This window comes from Botryllus schlosseri, chromosome 2 (assembly GCF_051294905.1).
Source record: "Botryllus schlosseri isolate E-star chromosome 2, Bs_hap1, whole genome shotgun sequence".
Taxonomy (NCBI): domain Eukaryota; kingdom Metazoa; phylum Chordata; class Ascidiacea; order Stolidobranchia; family Styelidae; genus Botryllus; species Botryllus schlosseri.
This window is the reverse complement of record NC_137237.1, coordinates 19,589,057-19,609,611: the sequence shown is the minus strand read 5'-3', so window position 1 is coordinate 19,609,611 and position 20,555 is coordinate 19,589,057. Positions and strand designations below refer to the sequence as shown.

The 20,555-nt window shown below is 42.9% G+C and overlaps 2 protein-coding genes across 2 annotated transcripts; one reads left to right on the top strand and one right to left on the bottom strand.

The window, feature by feature from the left end:
• Nucleotides 1–825: 825 nt before the first annotated feature.
• Nucleotides 826–4,261, bottom strand: LOC145434035 (SWI/SNF-related matrix-associated actin-dependent regulator of chromatin subfamily A member 5-like). The gene has a single exon (XM_080311312.1). It carries the CDS (start codon nucleotides 4,146–4,148, stop codon nucleotides 1,071–1,073), a length of 3,078 nt encoding a protein of 1,025 aa, XP_080167438.1. The 5' UTR covers nucleotides 4,149–4,261; the 3' UTR covers nucleotides 826–1,070.
• A 720-nt stretch (nucleotides 4,262–4,981) lies between these two features.
• On the top strand, nucleotides 4,982–19,955 carry LOC145434042 (chondroitin sulfate synthase 1-like). The gene is made up of 18 exons (XM_080311321.1): nucleotides 4,982–5,122; nucleotides 5,204–5,390; nucleotides 5,747–5,899; nucleotides 6,423–6,511; nucleotides 6,699–6,852; nucleotides 6,914–7,009; nucleotides 7,069–7,251; nucleotides 9,883–10,109; nucleotides 10,789–10,946; nucleotides 11,602–11,712; nucleotides 12,458–12,632; nucleotides 12,700–12,822; nucleotides 14,326–14,469; nucleotides 14,904–15,067; nucleotides 15,138–15,246; nucleotides 17,759–17,851; nucleotides 17,907–18,025; nucleotides 19,006–19,955. Exons 2-18 carry the CDS (start codon nucleotides 5,333–5,335, stop codon nucleotides 19,193–19,195), a joined length of 2,346 nt encoding a protein of 781 aa, XP_080167447.1. The 5' UTR covers nucleotides 4,982–5,122; nucleotides 5,204–5,332; the 3' UTR covers nucleotides 19,196–19,955.
• The last annotated feature ends 600 nt before the right edge of the window (nucleotides 19,956–20,555 follow it).

Here is a 20,555-nt window from a genome sequence, read left to right as displayed (position 1 = left end):
CAGTGGTTAGTTAATGCAAAGCTACCTGATTCGACACCATATTTATGCTCGTGTCTGAAACTTTATCTGACCATTGGTGTTTCAATTGCGAGCTGTGTTGAGGAGCTTCTCAAAGCTTAAACTGATTAAATCTTATTTACGTTCTATACCAGTAATGATGATCGGTTATCATCTCTATGCATTCTGTCTATTGAAAGAGACTTCGTTCAAAAACTTGAATTTGAGGATATTATCGCTGATTTTGCTTTGAGGCGGCTATTGATTTTCTATTTTCACAATACATTCGTTCGCTATTTCTTATGTCTTTATTATTTTTGGCTATTTGTAATTATTTTTATTGACAAGATTGTTTGAAATCTATGTCGAAATTTGCTGCAGTCTACTTAGGGGGCGGCATTTTAAGCGAGAGCCAGGGGCGGCAGCACATGCTGCTACGCCAGTGCTACCATCCACAACTTATTGCTACTCCGACCCCCTCGGCCTGCGAACAGACAAGGCATATTGTATTTCATCCTCACCATCGAAGTGCATGGCGATGAGATGCGAAAGGAGCAGCAAAACTATCCAGCCAGCATCACTATTTTCTCTACACGCTATCCCACTGTGCCGAGCGCCTTCCTGGGAAGTCACAGATAAGTTTTACAGTCATGCCTTTGGCATGAGCCAGTAGGTATCGAAAGACCTAACCCGAAAGTAGCTCTACGCTACGTCGCCGTGAAGATCCCCTTTTCTTGATTGATTATAAGTCTTCAGGCTACATGTGACCTGTTGCTAAGAAATACTTTCATTGGTCTGATGCGCGGAACATCAAGAAAATTCCACTAATGCATTTTGAAAAGTTTCGTTTTGATGGCAGTAAAAAAAGTCGACAGCGACATAATAACTATGGCTGGGCACAACTATTCGAGTACGAATTGTAATGATCCGATTTAAGCAGTGGAGGAATCTCCCAGTACTCAATTTTGCCCAACCCTAATAACAAAGCTAGCGTCTCGGATATACGGCGAGGAATCGCAAAGAGCCCGCCAAATGACGATTTACTATCAAAAGTACACGGACGAGGAAAAATCTCAATCCTTCTTCTTCTTCCTCCCGGCACTCGCGCCAGATGTGTCCATCTTCCTCTTCTGCGAACTCCCCCCTAGCGAAGACGGCGTCGACGCCCTCGATCCCGCCGGAGTCCCACCTCCCCGCGGCCCCCTTTTCTTTCCTCCCGATGTCTTATCCCTTTCCTCCAATTCCTGGTTCTCCCTCTCGATCAGCGTGATCAACGTGTTACAACGGCGCTGTAATTCAGTCGCCGTCCTCGACTTGATAAACCAGTCAAAGCGAAACTGCGGCGCGTGACGTACGGCCACACGCAGCTCATCGTAGACATTCTCTCGGTCCAACCCGAGCTTGTGCAACATGCAAATCAGAAACCTGTCCTCTTCCTCTGTGTAGTTTTTCCCCTTGTTGGTGCCGTACTGTATCCGGAGCTGGTGGAAAGGGGCACGGTAGCGCGCCACTTTCGCGTCCAGCGCTTTCTTCACGCTAATCTTTCTCTGAATGCGTGCTTCGCCGCGTTCAATCTGCGCCATGATCTTGTCAATGTCGGTCAGTTCGTTGCAGCGGTCCCAAAACACCGCAGAATACTCGATCACTTCTTGAGGCGTCTTCCCTTCCACCTCTTTGGATATGCTCTCGATATCATCGCGACCGTACTTTTCATTGGCACGAATGAACTGATTAAAATCACGCTTGGTCCAGTTGGTAAATCCACACTGCAAAAGTTTCTCCTTCTCCGCAAGCTCATCTTCGGATAGCGGCGTTGCTTCGTCGATCAAACGCTGCTGTTCTTTTTCGGCTTCCGGGTCGCCATCGCTATCTCGAGGCACTTTATACCCGATCGATGCTCTGTAATGCAGAATCTCGGCTTCCAAGAGTTCGAAAAGACGAGGCGGAAAGAACTGAAAGTCTTGGACGGTAGGTTGCTTTGGCGGTCGTGGCGCTTTCGGTGCTTTGGGCTCGCTGGTTCTGAGAGCCTCGCGGAAATATTGGTCCACCGCATAGTTGGCTTTGCGCTCTCTCTTGGGAGGTTCGATCCACGGCAGCAACCCTCCTTCCTTGTTCTTGTCTTTCCAATCCTTGCCCTCAAAATTGTACACCGAGTACGGGCCTTCGGTGTCGTCGAGGGTGAATTTTCTCAACCCGCTCTCACCCAGATTTTTTAAACGCTCCTCCATTTCGACGGTGCGTTTTTCGCCAACCGCGATAATAGCGTCGATGTCAGCATCAGTTATTTCACTTTCTTTCGAGGCGAACACATGATTCGCACCGTGCCGAATCATATTCAACATTTCATCCTTGCCCAGCTTCTGAGTCTGATTCACAAGCCGGCCTTGTTGGATGACGATATTGTCAAGATGCAATTTCATTTCCGCCCTCTCCACAATCCTCTCTTCCACCGTATTCTCGGTGATGAACCTGAACACCATGACTTGTTTTTTCTGACCGATACGATGCGCGCGGTCCATAGCTTGCAGGTCGACTTGCGGGTTCCAATCGCTGTCAAACAGGATGACAATATTGGCCGTAGCCAAGTTGATCCCGAGACCGCCAGCTCTCGTGGAGAGCATGAACAGAAATTTTTCACTGCCTGGCTTGTTGAATTCTTGTATCTGCCGATCTCGGTCGACGTGCGCAGTCTGACCATCCAGTCTGCAGTAATTGTATCCACGAAACATGGCGTAGTCCTCAAGTATATCCAGCATCCTGGTCATTTGACTGAACATCAGCACGCGGTCTCCTTGCGCTTGCAGTTTTGGAAGTAATTTATCGAGGACAGCCATTTTACCGCTGTTCACCACCAGATGCACGTCCGTGGTGTACGGAGGACCAGGTTCAGCCCCGTCGAATAAGTACGGGTGATTGGTGCATTTTCGCAGCTGCATCAAAATGTTGAGGAGACGGACTCTGTCTTTTTTACCGGCAGCGTTGATAACGTCAATGTCTTTCACTAGAATCTTGGTGTACCATTCGCGTTGCATCTTGCTCAAGCCGATGTAGATTTTCGTCTCTTTCTTGGGCAAGAGACTCTTTTCAACATCGCTTTTGAGCCTTCTCAAAAGAAACGGCCGCAACACAGAATGCAGCCTGGACACAAGCTTTTGATCGTCAAGTTTGTTCGCGCTGAACCAAGAGTCGAAATCTTCAGACGAGTTGAATACGTCTGGCAGAAGGAAATTCAAAAGCGCCCACAGCTCGTGCAAGTTATTTTGCAACGGAGTTCCAGTCAGTAGAAGGCGGTTGGTGCTGCGGAATTGTCTCACAATTACGGACAATTTGGACTGTTCGTTTTTGATTCGATGCGCTTCGTCAATGACAACATACCGCCAGTTGAACTTCTTGAAGCAGGCCTTTTCTCGAATGACTATTTCGTACGAGGTGATACACACGTCCCAATCCCCGGGCATCATGACATCACGAATTATAGCGCTTCTTTGGTCTTTATTACCGGTCAGACATACGGTTTTAATCGACGGACACCATCGCTCGAATTCATTGACCCAATTTTGCAGTGTTGACTTGGGAACGATGACCATGTGCGGGCCGGGGATGTTTCTGTAATGTTTCAAGTACCCCAACAGCGAAATAGTTTGGAGAGTTTTTCCCAAGCCCATTTCATCAGCCAATATCCCGCTAATGCCGTTCTCGTACAAGGATATCATCCAATTTAAACCGCGAACTTGATAATCTCGCATTTCTCCATTTTGAATATATTTTGGTGAAGCTTCAAACCGTGTAATAGCCCCCTGAGATTTACGCGCATCAGAAAGGAGCTCTTCGTCTTCTTCTTGTTCAGTCCTGCGATGGCGATGGTCCGTGGCACTTGCGCCAGATGTTCCGGGTGCCGACTCCTTGGAAACCAATCTCGGTCTTCCTTTCATCTTCAAGGGACTGGTGGGGGATTTGGTTTTTATGTTTGGGTTCATGAAATGAGCGAAAATCTCGGTTTGCTGCAGGAGGAAATCAAACCGTTTTCCGTGATCTTGAACCATCTTGGTTGCGTACTCCGAATCAACTTTCGGAGCTGGTGCTTCATCGTTTTCCTCGGCCTCGGAATTGTCAGAGTAATCTGAGCGTCGAGAATCTTCTTTGTCAGACATGTTTCTAATTCTCGGCGAACGCTGACTCCACTTCAAACAAAACTCTACCGATTTTACATCAGATCGCGACGCTTACAAAAAACCACTTCTGATTTCGGAAGCGAAGGCGCGTACTTATTCAAGCGTGGCCATATATTTTCAAAGGGCTCTATGATGATGATGATCGGTGAAGGGATGGAAGCTTTTATAATGGCTATGATATCCGGGACATTTACTTCATCATCACTTTTGAAGTAAAACCTCATCAGACAGATTCTTGGAAGTACCACTTTTCGAAGATTCGTCCTCCTCTAAGACCAATGATATATGTTTTGCTCATATTATTGCCTACGTTGATGTTCTTCATTGCGGCGTCTTTACGAATCAAAGCCCGAACGATAAGACGCGTTGAAGGAGGTAATCAAAGAAGAGAATGGAAAAAATAAAACAGAGCGTCTAAAAGAGATAGACAGCTGAATAAAGATTGACATCGAACTCTAGCCAGGTGTGGATGTCGGATTACTGGTCATTTCGGCGTCTTTTTATCTGTTCATTCCCTCGTATCGGGTTTTTTGTACGAATGGTACATTGTGTGTGACTTGATCGGATGAAAAGATCTAATCTGATGACTATTACGATTACATTAGACTGAGCTGGATGTTGGATTTCGACATCCTCCTTGCCTCCATCCTTGCGAATTTGATGGATGAGCTTTTACACTGACGAGGATAATATAACTGACGATAATGTATTGATAGTCTGCTTAAATTTAGATTTAGCATAGTCTTTACAAACAAGGCTATGACTTAGCTTAGCAAATCCCGATTTTGGGAGGATTTAGCGACATCTAGCGATTTTTCATACCACTTATAGCGATTTTGGTTCTTCTGGAGTTGGCAAAACTGCAAAACACCAATTTTCTCCTCATCTCTGCTTCGCGGTCTGCTATACTATACTGCCAGCTGATGTCAAAGATATTTTCGTTCTTTATGCGGGTAATGAATGTGTTCAGTTTAACAAGATTCGGGTCTAGGCAGAAATATGTAGCTACTAATCTCCATTTGATTTGTTACTAGGCGAAATACGGACGATGCTGAAGTGAATGCTGCAAAGATAGCAATGAGCATAGGCTTAATCACCGGTGAATGTTTTCGTAGCCGTGTCGCTGAATAACTGTAGCAGCAAATGAACGTGGCCTTATCACAATGACAAATTCTTCAACCTTGGTAGCCAATAGAAGTGTGACATTCCCATTTTTTGCTGGTGAGTATTCTAAAGTTCATATAATTAAATTTGACAATTTCCATCAACAAAAACAAGTAGGTCTTTTTGAATACCGTACCAATGTCCCGTAGGGATATTATCATCAATTATAAAGTTTATGGATAACAGCTCAATTATAATAGTTGACAGATAAAAGATGAAACACTAGCCCGTCGTTTCAGTATTTTCCCAATGTTGCACATTATATAGTTGACTCGTGTGTACTCAAGTTGACTCGACTGATATAGGTTATCCAACTTAATATACCGAAGCAGCTGCTTCAGCACATCTTTAGCCATGAATTTAAGGTCATCATGAATTGCTTTTTTTCTGCATAGTAATGTAATTTCTTTCAGGGCTGGGTTTTGGAGTGCTGTTGTCGGCGATTCTATTTTTACCTCTGAGCTCGCGCTATATATTTCCCCATATATCTATCAACGCAGATGGTTCTCTGAAAATCGGAGATTCCCAGAATAATTTGAGAAATTTTGCAGCAGACATTCAAATAGGTAAGCTTATTATTATTATTCAATTATCATGAAATTCCTGTTTTTGCATGATTACCATTCACATTCATGATATATGTGCCTATACAGACTTGGCATGTAAATTGTGATGAAACTGCAGTAATCTCAATAACTGCATTTCAAACCCGTATCCAAGGCTAACTTGGCCAGTCCACCCTCAAGATGCAACTCGAGCTGGTTTAAGACAAGCCGCTGTAAAGAGTAGGCCTACCGGATTATGTTTTTGTCATAGATAACACTCATACCGTCATGTGCTTCTTCATTCTAGTTATGATTTTGGACTACTTCCACTTCTACTTAGCATTTTTTCAGTATTTTAGGCAAATCTAGGCCTAGAATAATTACTTTTTATGTGGACTTTCGACTTGTATTTACAACGCTAGTACGCTACTTCCGCCCGAGTACAAACGATGGCTACTAGTACTTCCTCTGGTGTTTGCAGGCCTACATTTGGGCCCGAGTTGTTTTGTGCAGTTGTGTTTCTTATTAATTTCATGCTTTGCAGAAAATAATGCTGGGAGTCTAAACAATGAAGATATCGTTGATAATAAAACGATACCAATAGAAGTCAACCCCGAACCTCCTGTTGTTCAGGTCAGTAATTCTATTAAGGACACAGTTGGCTGTATTATTTCATTGATAATACAAGGCTTGTCGTACTGTGACAAAGTTGATGTGGATCGAGTATACAAATCCAATGCTTAATGTGTTAATGATTAAATGTTCTGTAAGTTGATAACAGATTTTCGAGCAGTGTTACGAGTTGCTGATTTTTGTACAGAGCTTGGATTGGGACATAAATCCATCGTCAAAAAGAATTCCAGCGTATTTGTCGAGCGAATTGCAATTTAAAAAGAAGTTATTTATTGGCATCGTTAATTTTTCCCCGTTAACGCAACGGATATCAAAGCTGATACCTAATTCGTGGGGTGAATGTAAGTTCGCTATTAACAGATCCATGTTTTACCGACTAACATTAGATCCTGAAATTTTCAGCTTGGGGCAGAGAACATGTGGGAGACTTGACGTTCTACTCTGTCTTGCAGTATGAAACTCCTAAAGTAAACGGGTTCAATTATCAATCTTTGTCTGGTATAGTGATTATTTATCTTGTTATTGTACAACAGAACTTGATTCTGTCTCATATTAAGGTGTCTCGAGGCTACCCGATCTTCCATCGCCGAGCATGCTGTACCAGGTTCTGAACGATATCTGCAGCCAATACGTCGATACGCATCATTTTTATTTCGTCTCTCACGGGAACACTTACGTCAGCGCGTCAGACTTGTTGAACTTCACAATGCATCTGAACGACTCTAAAGTCGTATGGATCGGTAAGATTAACTGGTGCCTGGCTGGCTCGGCTGAGACCGAGAGTATTTTTGACACTTTGGTGTTGCTGGATTGAAACATGATTCATATTTTATGTGTGTTCCCTGATGGGCTATTCATTATTATTAGGCAGTTGTTTCCAACTGTGGTGCACATTATTTATTGAATAAGTGCAAAGACTTAATCTATTTTGTTTGGTTGTATTAGACATTCTAAATCAAAAACTATTCCAGGACTGTGAAATTTCCGTTGTCGTGATTTTTTTGTGGCGTTTATCTCACCAACTGTTTGCCACTACATTCAAGTTTCTATTTGATGACTCTGTAATAATATTTGACTGCAATATAGATCAGTGGTTCCCAAACTTTTTCGGTGTGAGGGCCAAATTTAGAATTTCAGAGTACGGTCGGGGCCGCACGAATACTACGGCTATGAAACGGACCCAAACAGTCATCATGTCTATTTCGGAGTAGTTTTATTGCCCTGGCGATATTTCAAAACTGTACACTGTTTAGCACTACTTATCTGCTGTATTGGGTGTCCGTTGAGAGAATCAGCTTTTCTCGCCTAAACGCGCGATGCGCGGAAATTTCTTTACTTTCATGACTGAATCGGGAATTGCATGTATTGCTATCAATTTTCATCCTGTCTCTGTTCACGTAATCTGATTTACCGGTAGAGCTGAGTGCGGTGTGTTTGAAAAGGTATAGGCCCCATCAATAGTAATCAAACATCTCTGGGGTATAGGCCGTTGACAGGAACGTAACAGCACTTCGTCAGGACCCCGGGCTCCCATAGGGTGATAAACTGACCCCGCATCACGTTGTTCGCTTTTGCCACGAAATTGAAGTTGTACTGTTTAGTGAGGCAGTGCGACACTCGAATATTTCGATAATTCATGATAAAATCGATGAATAAGATCAGGAATTGCATGGTCGTCCTCTTTGCCCACGTAATCAGATTTACCGGTATAGCTGAGTGAGATATGTCTTTGAAACTGCCGACCCCGTAAAATTCTATCATCGGGCGGGCGGACCCCCAGGTATGACTTCTTTACATGATGTTATTTCGTGACCTCCTGTTTGCTATATCAAAAAATGTAGAATTGCCCAAACCTACTAAACTGAAAGATCACACGATTTCAGATTGGTATTTGTTCGCTGGCATATAATTTTCTTTCCTGCGGGATGGTATTTGTCTTGTGAGGTTCAGATTGCCAAGACAAGAACATTCGGCGCCAGTCATTTAGGCGCCTATATGGACAATTAAACCTATATGTATTTTGTATATATAACGAAGTTTTTGGTCAGCATAAAAGCACTCCTTTACGGCCATGGCTTTCTCGCTGCCGATCGTTCTAACACACTTCTTGGAGTCACATGTTACATGGCCTAAAAATTTATATGTCTTGGTACGTTGTGGTGCGGTCATGGCCAACGATGATATGCCCTTTTCTATAAATTTTGCGTATTTTTCTTGGGGAAGAGTAGCCTACCCAATAATCATGTTATGCGGCGAATTGAAATCGCGCACAGCGCGAAAATTTTCAAAAACTTCGCATAAATTTTCAAAAATTACTCTATTATTTATGCTAATTCACGAAATAATTTTGGGCCCCCTTCGAGCTCGGCCCCCCTCAATTGGGGGGTTCGCGGTGCGGCAGTTACGGCCGTGACTATAGGACTACCAATTATGCTGCTTTTATCCGGCTAAGCAGTATGCATCTCGGCGTATTCAACCGTGAGTCCCGTGTTCTACATCTAGTTATCATAGGATTACCATACGTCCTCTTTTAAGATGATTTGTCCTCTTTTTTGATTTTTTTTAAAGATTCCTTGGATGACACCCAAATGTCTTCTTTTTTTGAGATTATATCTTCTTTATTGAGGATTTTGGTTACATATAGGGCCAAATTCGACTGATATTAAGTCAGTACTTTAGGAACGCTTCGCCGACTATTTCCGGAGCTGGACCGGAAAGTTGACCATTTTTTTCAGTCAACCACTTGTTAATGTGAAAGAAAAACTGTATTTTCCGGGAGTTAAGCCTCTTTTTCTTTTTTAGTCAAGCGACCACGAAGTGGAAAAAATTTACCATTTTTTCAGGATTTTCCTCAGGCTTTGAAAGTTATCAATACCTATTTAAATCTATAGCTACTGCTCGTTCAACTGGAAAGTTAGGGCTCTGCATTGAAACAGCAGTGACGTAACGTTAGCAGTCTATACTCACAACTTTCCTGCAATTCTATAATTAAAAACTACAGAGGCCAAGTCAAGCAAAAGTATATTATAAATATAAATTTTATTTTTTGTCATAAATCGATTTCTTAATATATTTTGGGGGCCGCATGCGGCCCTCGGGGCCGCACTTGGGAATCACTGATATAGATAGATAGGGTAGGTAAGCTACATATTTCTTCGGAAGGTGTTCATGACTGTTAAGAGTTTCAAGAACCGCTGTATTAGGAAATTCAACTTCTCAGTGTGTCTCGTTAGATTTTCAATTGAACATGCTCAGTACAGTATACCAAGTCTTGTTTTGACCCTTGGCATTTTGCAATAGTCTGCAATGTTGCATTTTTTCAAGGCTGCATAATATCCAAATTACTCATGGGAGCGGCATTTTGCGTTCAGGCCACGGCGCCTACAGATCTCCACAGCAACGGCATTATAACAACGATCCCGACTTCTATTGCCTCTCCGGTTCGGGTTTTATCTTGTCCAGGAGGAGCATGCAGGGCTTGTGTCCGCATCTTAAAGTTTGCGAGAAGCTCTACAATCGCGAGTACGAGAGACCCGGGTACGAGCTCGCCCGTTGTTTCAAGCGTTTCTTGAACGTCAGCTGTACCAAGTCTGTCAGGGTAGGTTCATTGGGTTATTTTTAATGCCGTTCGTTTGGTCGTACTTCTTACATACAAGCAAATGGCTTGGTGAAATAGAGAACCCGAATGGTTCGATTCTGAGTCGAGTATTCAAGTATTGCTCGCCAGTCGCTATACTCATACCACGGATCGATCACTAATCCCATAAATGTCATTTCCATGAATATTAATAAGGCTGTGTAACATGTTTGAGATGCTGAGTTGCGGTCAACAGGTTACAGGGCTCCCACAGTGAGGAGAAGGTGCATATTTCGTTACTCGGAGAACTTGACTCTGATCATTACAATTGATACGTGACTTGGACGCGAGTACTCTCATCATGGTGCCACTGCCCAGCCCTATCAATTAGTGAGCAGTGCAATTTCAGAAAGTTTAGGAACTTCACTTGGTTGGAGGCATGCTTTTTGTATGTTGGGTTTTGCTTGCTGGCCATCCAATTGCTGTCAATTACTTTGTAGACGGGTAGGATCTTTATTGTCGCGAATACCATTTTTTACAGCCTTACCCCAACAAGTAAGGCCATCAGTCTCCTTCTGTAAGTGTCTCTACGCCACTTTCGTAATCAATTGCAGCGGAGAGAATCCTAGATCCCGTATGATTCGGATGCCATGTTTGTCGCTGGAAATTTTTGTTGATTCGTCATTCCTGTTTCGCGTAGGCGCACGCTCTTTTCTACTCGACTGATTTTCTGCCGGATCCGTACGCCTCACCGCGTCCTTTCGAAGACAGCCTCACCGTCCATCCTGTTGTTGACGAAACGATGTTGTACATTCTGCATCAGTACTTCATCGAACGGCAATTGAATCATACGTTGAGGTGCGAATGGCCGATTTCTAGGATATTTAGTGTTCAAAGTAGTGAGCCCGTGTTCCTTATCATCGGGACTATGCTGCTGCGGCTTAATAAGCAAGTATCAGAGTAGAAGTGTTGCATAAAATCCCATGTAAAATCCGGGTTGTAAGAATGTGTAGAAATTAGTGTTGAATGAGTCAGTGATGCTGAATTGTTGTCGAAAGCCTGGGATTTATCAAAGTTCTGCTTAGGTGTCAAGGTTTTTTATCTCACCGCCATCCTTGGAGTATTTTCTTGCCTGACAGCTTTTCAGTATTTCAAAACTTGACTACCCAAACTGTTGATAGCAGGATTGTTAATGAGCCAATCTGTAACCATTGTTCCCCGGCTGTCACTCGTTTTCATGCATGGTCAAATTTCTCCTCAATACAAGTAAAATTGCTTGTAGAAGTAGAAGTCGAAAATGTGAGGTCTGAAATTTACCCTAGTATGTCATTGCTTTAAACAAGTAGATACGAATGATGCAAAAGTTCAATCGTGAACGATTGCTTTCAAGATTCAAATGTCAATGTTGTTTGCTTTTCATGTTTGACTTGCAAGTGGGGTTTGTGCAACTCCCCCCCCCCCCCCCTCGATTTTTCAAATGTAATCAGTCGATGCAGATGCAACATTATTTCAGAATGAACGAATATTACTATTCGATCGTGCAAAACATGGATCGTGTCTTGGTTAAAGAGGGGGGCATGCCAGATGATCGACTTGTGTTGGGCAGGGATGGTAACGAAAATAAGTGAGTTGTTACTATGTTCTCGAATTGTACGATTATGTGTGGTGTGGATGGTTTTCGGTTGATGAATCAATCTGATGGATATTGAGGTTTTGCGAGCGCGTGTTTTTATGATTTTCTTTTGAATTTGTAATTGTTTTTAAAACTCATGTCACTGCAAGAAATGGTTTTGCAATTTGGAGATAGGCCATAGTTACAACTTGACATTTGAATGATCTAAGTCAGGGGCGGGCAACTTCTCCAGTCGGCCGGCCGGTATAGGAAAATTAAGTACTTGACGGGCGGGATTGCTGAATCGATACATTATTCGCCCATTTATTCTCATATACAAGGAATAAATCGTATTTAATAAATGTATTTTAACGACAGCAATGTCACTTCAAAGCCATTTCTCGCCGATAAATGACTAAGACAATGTGTATTTGAGAACAACATTGTCATACAGGCGCCGACATGTCTGCTTCTCACTAATCAATTAACACACGGTGCAATCCTTAATTAAGATTTCAAGGCGTTCGTTAACCTCGGCACCCAAAATTAACCAAGATATTAATTCATTGGATGTGAGTACATCATAATTGCCGGTATTGCAAGTCTCGCTTCGACGAACTTACGCATAAGCTCCAATCTCACACGCACGTATATAACACACAGTCACCAATACTTGACTTTAAGCAAGTAGTGGGGAATCTAGGCAGACTAGATCTGCGGGCCACATTATTTACATTATCATATCTCTGCATTCCAGATACCATCACCGTGATATCATATCGTGGGACGTGATTGAGAAGGAAACGGAAGGGAAGGCTAAAGGGAACGAGATCGTGTCGTCGGCTAATCAACCGGAACCAACACGCACTCTCGTCGGACACGATTATATCGCTCTCGACGACGCCAAAAAGATTGCGTTGAAACACGCGACGGTACTCATCTCGCCAACTGACTTTGGCAACTCAATTTCTTAGCAACTCCGAATATTTTTGCGGCTAGGAAACGGAATTACTAAACGATGAAGATACGGATGATGATATGAACGTCGGAACGGTGCTTCGCAGAGTGGTGCCAGGGGTGGGGGTTGAATATCGGGCTCACCTAATGCGGAATGAAGAGGATGTGAGCATGGGTTTTTTTGCAATTTGTTTTTATGTTTATTGCCTGGTTGAGATGCGCGATCGCCCGACGTACTGGCTGAGGTGATCAAAGTAGTCATCGTTGGACGTCGGTACTCTGGTAAAAGTGATATCGTTATTTCGCACCCGAGTACAAGCAGTACTAGTAATTTCCAAGTGTTTCTGGTCCCAGTTTTGACTAAAAAACTGAAAACTTGTGTAGAAGTAGAGATAGTCTGAAATCATAACTATTTGTTGTAGAAGTAACTCGACTAGAAGCCACCTCGTCCCGGCGGTGATTTCCCAGTGAGTGAAGTATTCTAGGCCTAGTTTGCTTAAATAAATGAAAACCGTCAAGTCTGAGTAAAATCACAACCGCTCAAATCAGTGCAAGTAGCCAATTAGTTGGAGCAGTTAATTCCTACTGGGGTACTTGAAAATGTTGTTACTGTTCACTCCTGCGTGCTGGTCAAGAAGCTTACGGCGATAGAAATGTGTGGGGTAATGCCTGCTGCGTCGTCCCTGAAAAACGTATCTGTATGAGTGCAAACTGAGAAGGATGGGCCGCATGAATTCAATATCGAGATAAGAGGCCACATAGTTGAACAATCACATTTTTAAGACTACTACGGTACAGCGCTGTTGTCTCTAACATGGGCGACGGGCATAGCCATAGTTACCGCAAGAAATATATTTTATCAAAGAAATACAAATATTATAAATCACTTTCACGATCATCACTTTTATTATGTGTTAAACAATACATGGCAACACTTTTCAGTGACTAAAGATTCGATATTGGAGTCAGCTAGACACGGCACTTGCTGGAAAACTATATCTCGTCATGGAGCTTGATCTTGTGGGTAGCGCCAAGTCGTTTTCTAAGCGTCTCCGACTCTCCGTATTGGCATTGTCTGAGCCATTGCATAATGCATATCTACCTTCCTGAATTTCTATTACCATTGTCGAAGATACGTCAGCTAGTGAGGAATAGTGATGCTTGACACAAGCGAATAGCTTATTTTGAGCAACAACAACATTATTTTTAAACTGAAATCAGTTTCCGCACTATGAAATGCCTTATTAAGCGTTCTTCCGAAATCTAAAATCATGCCGCGGGCCACAAAATATGACCTTGCGGGCGGCGTGTCGGTGACCCTTGTTTAGTAAGAGTCATTTGAAGTTGAGGCTTCAGCAGAGATCAGGCCATGGGTATGAACTCCTCTAACAACTATATTGACAAAAGATGTTCTGCAGTCAGGAGAGGCCGCCCACACCTTGATTAAAATCCGCCAGCCATGCTTGTGTCAGCTTAAGGAATTCTTGTCTTCATTTGCTGACGATTGTCCCGTATGAGTGTTAGCCCAAAGCTAACCCTATTTTTTCAATGTGAATGTTGTGTAAGAGCGTAAGACTTGTGTACACCAAAAAGTCTCTTCTGTATAGTTATGTTGTTACCGGCCACTGTCAGCTGTCAGGTTTGGTTTATCAACTTGGTTACTTCCAGGTGGGCACCGTTTGCGTCAACCAGCCCTATTCGCGAGTGATGGCGTTCGGAGCGCGAGACGCGGCTAGCACGAAAGTGACGTTTGTTTTACCGATGCAGGAGGCCGACCGTAACTTTGCAGATTTCATGCAGATGTTTGAACAGGTGAGCGGATTCGATTTTCCGTCCAGGTTATACCAAAGCGTCGGTGGCGCTGCATCGTTGGTAAATGTCTTTATGGAGGACTGTTCTGGGTCTAAGTCTGGCATTCCAGTGACAGACGATCATTATTGCACAAAACTACTAATATTGAGGCCGCCGAACATTTTGGTACTTTCTGTTAACTTATTCAAAGTGTAAAAAAAGTTAAAAAGTATGTCGTTTATGATAACAATCTTTTCCAGTAGAAGCAGTCTAAAAACAGCACCACCCGAGTAAGTAGTGCCATTACGCAAAAGGTACTTGAGCACTCCGAAATAGTTGAGTACTTCGTTACTGACCACCTCCGGTGCTGTGCCATGGATATCTACCTCATGATTTGGCGGTCTGTGAGGACTGAGCATGAGATGTATAGAGGATTGTCATTCTTTCAATTGCAGGCCTCGATGTCGGCCGATCAACCGCAAAACGTGGGATTGCTGGCGATCCTGTATGACTCTGGCAAAGCCAACGTCTCAGGTGGGAAGCAATTCGACGAGAAGTCTTCCGAGACCCTGACTCTGTTGAACCTGTACAAGCAGAAATATCCTAAGCTATCTCTGAGGTAGGAACCGCATTCTCGGATGGAATCTTCAGCAGAGGACGACTGATTTTAATCCTGTGTTCTGTCAAAGGTGGATCGATGCGGCTTCAGGGGCTTTTTCCTACATGAAAGCGGTGGAGATGGCGACGTTAGCGCTACCTTCGGAGACCTTGATATGCTCTGTGGATTTGTTTCATCAGGCGAGTTTTTTTCTTCAATCTCGCCCTGCAAGTGCTGCTTGATCAGCGTAGGGTTGAAGCAGTCAACGTAGCTACTCAAGTTGTAGTAACAAATTTCCAAGTATGACAAAACTACTTAGGGTAGAAAATGAAAAGGACTCTAGCAGTTCAGTAGAGGGACGCATACTTTAACAGTTAATCGAAGGTGGCTACTTTTCGAAATTGGATGATGTATCTTCGCCACTAACATCAAATGACGATACGCAAAGCTTTAATCTTCGAAAGTGTATGCCTATTTAGTTCAATATGACACGGGGGTTGATTTCACGTGGTTGTTCTTATGCCTATTTCACTCGGAAAAAAGTGATACTGACTTATCCCAAAGCTACTTTCTATGTTTCAAAATCCAGATTGTGAAAAGTAAATAGTTTTGCCTAATAGACTTCAAATAGAAAGGGAAGTTGTTAAAAAATATAGCCACTTGAGCGATTATTATCTATCAGTGTTGGGATCAAGTCACTACCTTCGAGTCACGAGTCATTTCGAGTCATTGCACATTTTGACTCGAGTCAAGTCAAGTCAATCGATTTTCAAAGGTGACTCGAGTCAAGTCAAGTCACTCGATTTTTGGAGGTGACTCGAGTCAAGTCAAGTCAAATCACGAGTCAAGTCACATTTCAAGTCAAGTTGCCCTTTCGAAGTACGTATGAGGCATGAATCTAGGGATGGTGTGAACCTCTTAAAGGTTCAGGTTCGTGTGAACGCGAACCTTTTTGAAAGGTTCTGTGTGAACACGAACGTGAACCTCATGACGTCACGAGACGTCATATTGCTAATTCTAACCCTATCTTTCAATGAAGGATAGCCTATATAAATGTACACGATTCCTAGTGACGACTCGGGCCACATAGTGCCACAATGCTGGAGTACATATTGGCGTGCCAAACGTCGCCAAATGTATCAACTGATGCAATCAAGGATATAATGCTCCCATGAAATCAATATCTTCCCTCGCTTTGCCAACAATTTTCGCGGGGACTTACCAGGAAATATAAGCTTACGCCTTAGCGGTCTAGGCCAGACGGGACAATGTGCTCGGCGTCTGAGTATTGCTACATTGATATTGAGCAGAGTGTAAAACGGGTTTCTATACTTACTACCGATATTTCCCCATTAACAAGTTATACAGCAGTACCCAACATCTTAATCGCACAGATTTGGTTTCAATGATGAACTAAAAATATGAAGTCAAGATTAACCCCGTACGCCTGCTAGATGTTTTACATCAAAAAACGATATCAATCTCATTGATTGGTTGAATAAGCATCTTCGCTGACTACGTATTTCGCTCGCGATGTTGTGTGATTGCTGGTCAAGCTCACAGCAGCGAGTCACTAAATATTCACCAACGGAAAGCTGGATATTTCGAGCAAACTTTTGTAACAAAGCAAGTAAAACTTTTGAGATTGTCAAGGTGCATGCTCGTTTAATGTTGATTTTTCATGCTGCCAGCGCCATGCATAGAGTGGCCAGCAGTTGAAATGCAATAAATCGGAATCAAAGATGTTATAATGAAGTGAAAATTGTATTATATGAAAAAGGTTCACAGTGCAGAACCTACCAAGGTTCTGTTGTGAACGCGAACCTCTAAATTTCAGAGGTTCACACACAGAACGCGAACGTGAACCTCACGTTCACACCATCCCTAATGAATACGTCATTGCAATTTGCTAGCTGTCTGAAATACAGTTCGAGTGGTCATTGATTCCGAACCGATGAACGAATATAGAGTTAAATATAAGCGCAAGAAGGTGCTGTATCGGTCACATATGCGTAGAACTGGTAAACTACGTAATTGCAATGCATAGTCTCAGTTTAGGGTTACCAGCCAAAATAGAGAATAGAGAATCGGAATGATAATGATGCAATACATTGTAGCCTACCCAGTTACAAATAGATACGATACTATTGGAGCCTGCGACAATGGTCGAGGACTACATAAACTATATTCGACTTGAATTTCAATAAAACAAGAGGTTTGGTTATGGTAAGAACAGATAACAGAAAGATACATTTTGCTATTCTATTACTTTACTGCTTGAGTTACGACAACATATACTGTAAGCTTCTATCACTTCGTTTGCGGTCAATTTATTTGTGAGAGAACAATCGAGGCTCAGTGAAACGCACGGTCATTGAATGATTGGTCGCTTTCGTGGGTTACACAAGCGTTTCGCGAACAATCCGAACATATGCAAGATACTGTGATTTATATCGACACCGATTACTTGATGACTTGAAATTGACTCGTGAATTTTGCTCCGAGTCACGAGTCAATCCACATTTCTGATACGCCGAGTCAAGTCAAGTCAAGTCATTTTAGCAAAGTGACTCGAGTCAAGTCAAGTCATGCGAAAAAGGTGACTCGAGTCTGACTCGAGTCAAGTCATGACTCGAGTCATCCCAACACTGTTATCTATACATATGAGCCTTCCAATACGCCTTTGTTAATACTGAACCCCGACGCATTCAGATGTCTCCCGAATATCTGTATCATATTCGTCTCAACACGGTGCCGTACGAACGTCTGTTCTTTCCCGTTCCATTCCAGTTTTTCAAACATAAGGTATGCCCTCCGTGTATCCTCGACAATCGCACTCGTGACGTTTTGCTCGATTTAGAATGCTGTTCCGAGCTCGATTGGCTTTGAGAACGGCTTCTGGCGGTCGTTCGATTACAACACGCTCTGCGGATATAAGCACGACTTGGTTCAGGCAAGCGGCGGCGACAAGCTGGCCAAGTAAGGTCCACTAATGTTGCAATGTCGGCCCCAGTGTTCTTTCATCTGTTGCTGATGATTCACAGCTAGGCGATCGGCTGATATGGTCAAAGTAGTCTGCATTTCTACTAAGCAGAAGTAGAAGAAACGTTAATTTCTACTCTATAGTAGCGATTTATAAGATAACTAGAGACTACTTCAAGTGGAAGTTGGAAATGGAAGTATTATAAGTAATCAAGTAGATTTGCAAAAAGTATATTTGGTGGTCACATACTCTAATCTGTGAGCGGAGGTGGCCACGTTTGCAATCTCCATGACTAACGCAAATCAATGACGCATGCTACAAATGAAAGCAATTGTCGAAAATATATTCAGTTATCGTGATACATTGACTGTTTCGCCCGGTTACTATGACATTCACTGATACAGGTGACACAAAAGTACTTAATGGTACTACTTTCGGAAATTCGAAGTTTTAAAAGTGAGTAGTTATGACTTGAAAGCTGAGTAGAAGTGGATATAGTCTGTAAACAGCTACTTGAGTAAGTAGTACAAGTGGGCAAAACCCACTTGAGTAAATACAGAAGTACTTTGATGCTGACCACCTCTGCGGATGTCCAACTCTGTGTCTGGCGACCGTAGTGTAGGGTTACTGTACGTCCTCTTTTTTGACTTTTTTGAAAGTGTCCTCGGAGGACGCCCAAATGTCCTCTTTTTTGAGGATTTAGCCTCTTTTTTTGGAAATTTTGGTTAAATATAGGTGAAAATTCGACTGATATATAGGAAATCAGTACTGAAGGAACGTTCCGGCGGGTATATCCGGATTTGAGCAGGTCAGATGACTTTTTTTTAGTCAACTGACTACAAAGTCGGGAAGTCACTCTGAAAATTTTGAAAAAGTGTGCTCTTTTAGGATTTCTAAAATATGGTAACCCTACCGTAGTGTGACATAGCGAATGCTGCAATAGCGGCTAAGACAAGAGTCTAATGACTTTTTGCAGTGGCGAGGACTTGTACCGAAAGGCCCTCTCGTCCGGTCTTGACGTGTTCCGAGCGCCCGAGTACGCCCTCGTGAAGAAATGGCGCGACTTGGACTGCGACAGCAAATGGCTGGACGACGACGAGAAGACTCTGTGCTCGAATGAAAAGCTACAACTGACGCTGGCCGCTAACCGGCTGCAAAACAGCTGAAAAGCGCGCGATTTGATGTACTAGTCACGCCGCTGTGCTTGCTGTCCTCCAGCCGAACTACCTCTGGAACACGCCGGCCCGTGGTGATCAAAATAACCATATTGCCTTCAACGACGTGCCTGATTCTTCAAGCTAGCACATAAGAAAATCTGCTAATCCCTTCTACTGTGCCGTATTCCGTATTTATTGACGCCCGGCTGCCACCTTGATGTTAGCAAAAATCGTGTGGGCTTTTTTGTACTTTGATAGCTTTTTGTCTGTAGTACGTTGTGATATGCAGTAATCGAATAATTTTGTTGACCAATTGAATGCGGTACTTGTATTATATGTAATTTTTATACCTATGTATTTAGATCACAGCCTCTTGTCAAATGATGCCGTAGTCTTCGTTGTGGAATGAATGAGCATGATTGTGGTTCTCGAGTCTAGTGCATATGTGATCAACAAGTGACTATATTAACTAATCATCATTGTGGCATCTTTTCCTGCTCCACGGTAGCAATGTTCTTTCTCACGTTTGCAATCGAATGGGTTTTCCAAGGTGAACTACTTGCTCTTTTTTCCGCTGCTTTGGTGAACCGTTGGATCTGTTGAAAACCTCGCAACAGATCAACCCACATTCTGATTACTGTTTTTTCAACCTGACTGCTTGTGGTGTACGGGTGCTATCGTTCTGGTGTATAGCCACAATGAACATTTTAGTAATAGTTTCACTGTTCTGTATATCTCTATCACTGCAATAAATATATGTCGCATCTTCCTTTGTTTTCTCGCCTCTGAGCGTCGTGTTTGCACGTTGTGGATCACAATTCTGGCAAGATTACTTCAGATATCTGGAAACTAAGCTCTTTCACAGCTAGTCAGGCGCGGATCTGAGATTTTAGGACTCGTAGGCTAGGAGTCATAGTATAGATAACTAAGATAAACCTTAGTTAGTCATAGCCTTGTGATAACTTGATGCCCCTACGGGTACAACATGTGGAATTGTAGATGAATACGGTGGTCGGGGCTCCGGAAGTCTCCTACTTTTCGACTTAGCTCATTAAATTTTGGTCGAGCCTAATGCATTGAAAATACGAATGTAGTTAAGAAACCGCAAACACACAAGTCGGTTCGTATCTAAAGAGTGTGAGAGCGGTTAGGGCCGAGGCTGAATCATACTCCTTGACGAAGAAAAACCCTAGACGTGCTGCAAGTCGGCAGCTACGAATTAAAAATTAAGACAATTTCATGGCGCAAATGACCATTGACCATTATGACCAAGTATAGTATTCGACAAACACCACGAACAATAACGGAATTTCGATTACATCGGTCAATTTACACCAGGTCGATATGCTTTATTACGATTCCTGAGCTG

Bases quoted from the DNA above. Each gene is read 5' to 3' on its own strand.
- LOC145434035 (XM_080311312.1), bottom strand. From the start codon at position 4,148: ATGTCTGACAAAGAAGATTCTCGACGCTCAGATTACTCTGACAATTCC.
- LOC145434042 (XM_080311321.1), top strand. From the start codon at position 5,333: ATGACAAATTCTTCAACCTTGGTAGCCAATAGAAGTGTGACATTCCCA. The intron at 6,512-6,698 runs GTCAGTAATTCT...ATTTTTGTACAG, and splicing joins CCGAACCTCCTGTTGTTCAG to AGCTTGGATTGGGACATAAA. The intron at 17,852-17,906 runs GTATGCCCTCCG...TGCTCGATTTAG, and splicing joins TCCAGTTTTTCAAACATAAG to AATGCTGTTCCGAGCTCGAT.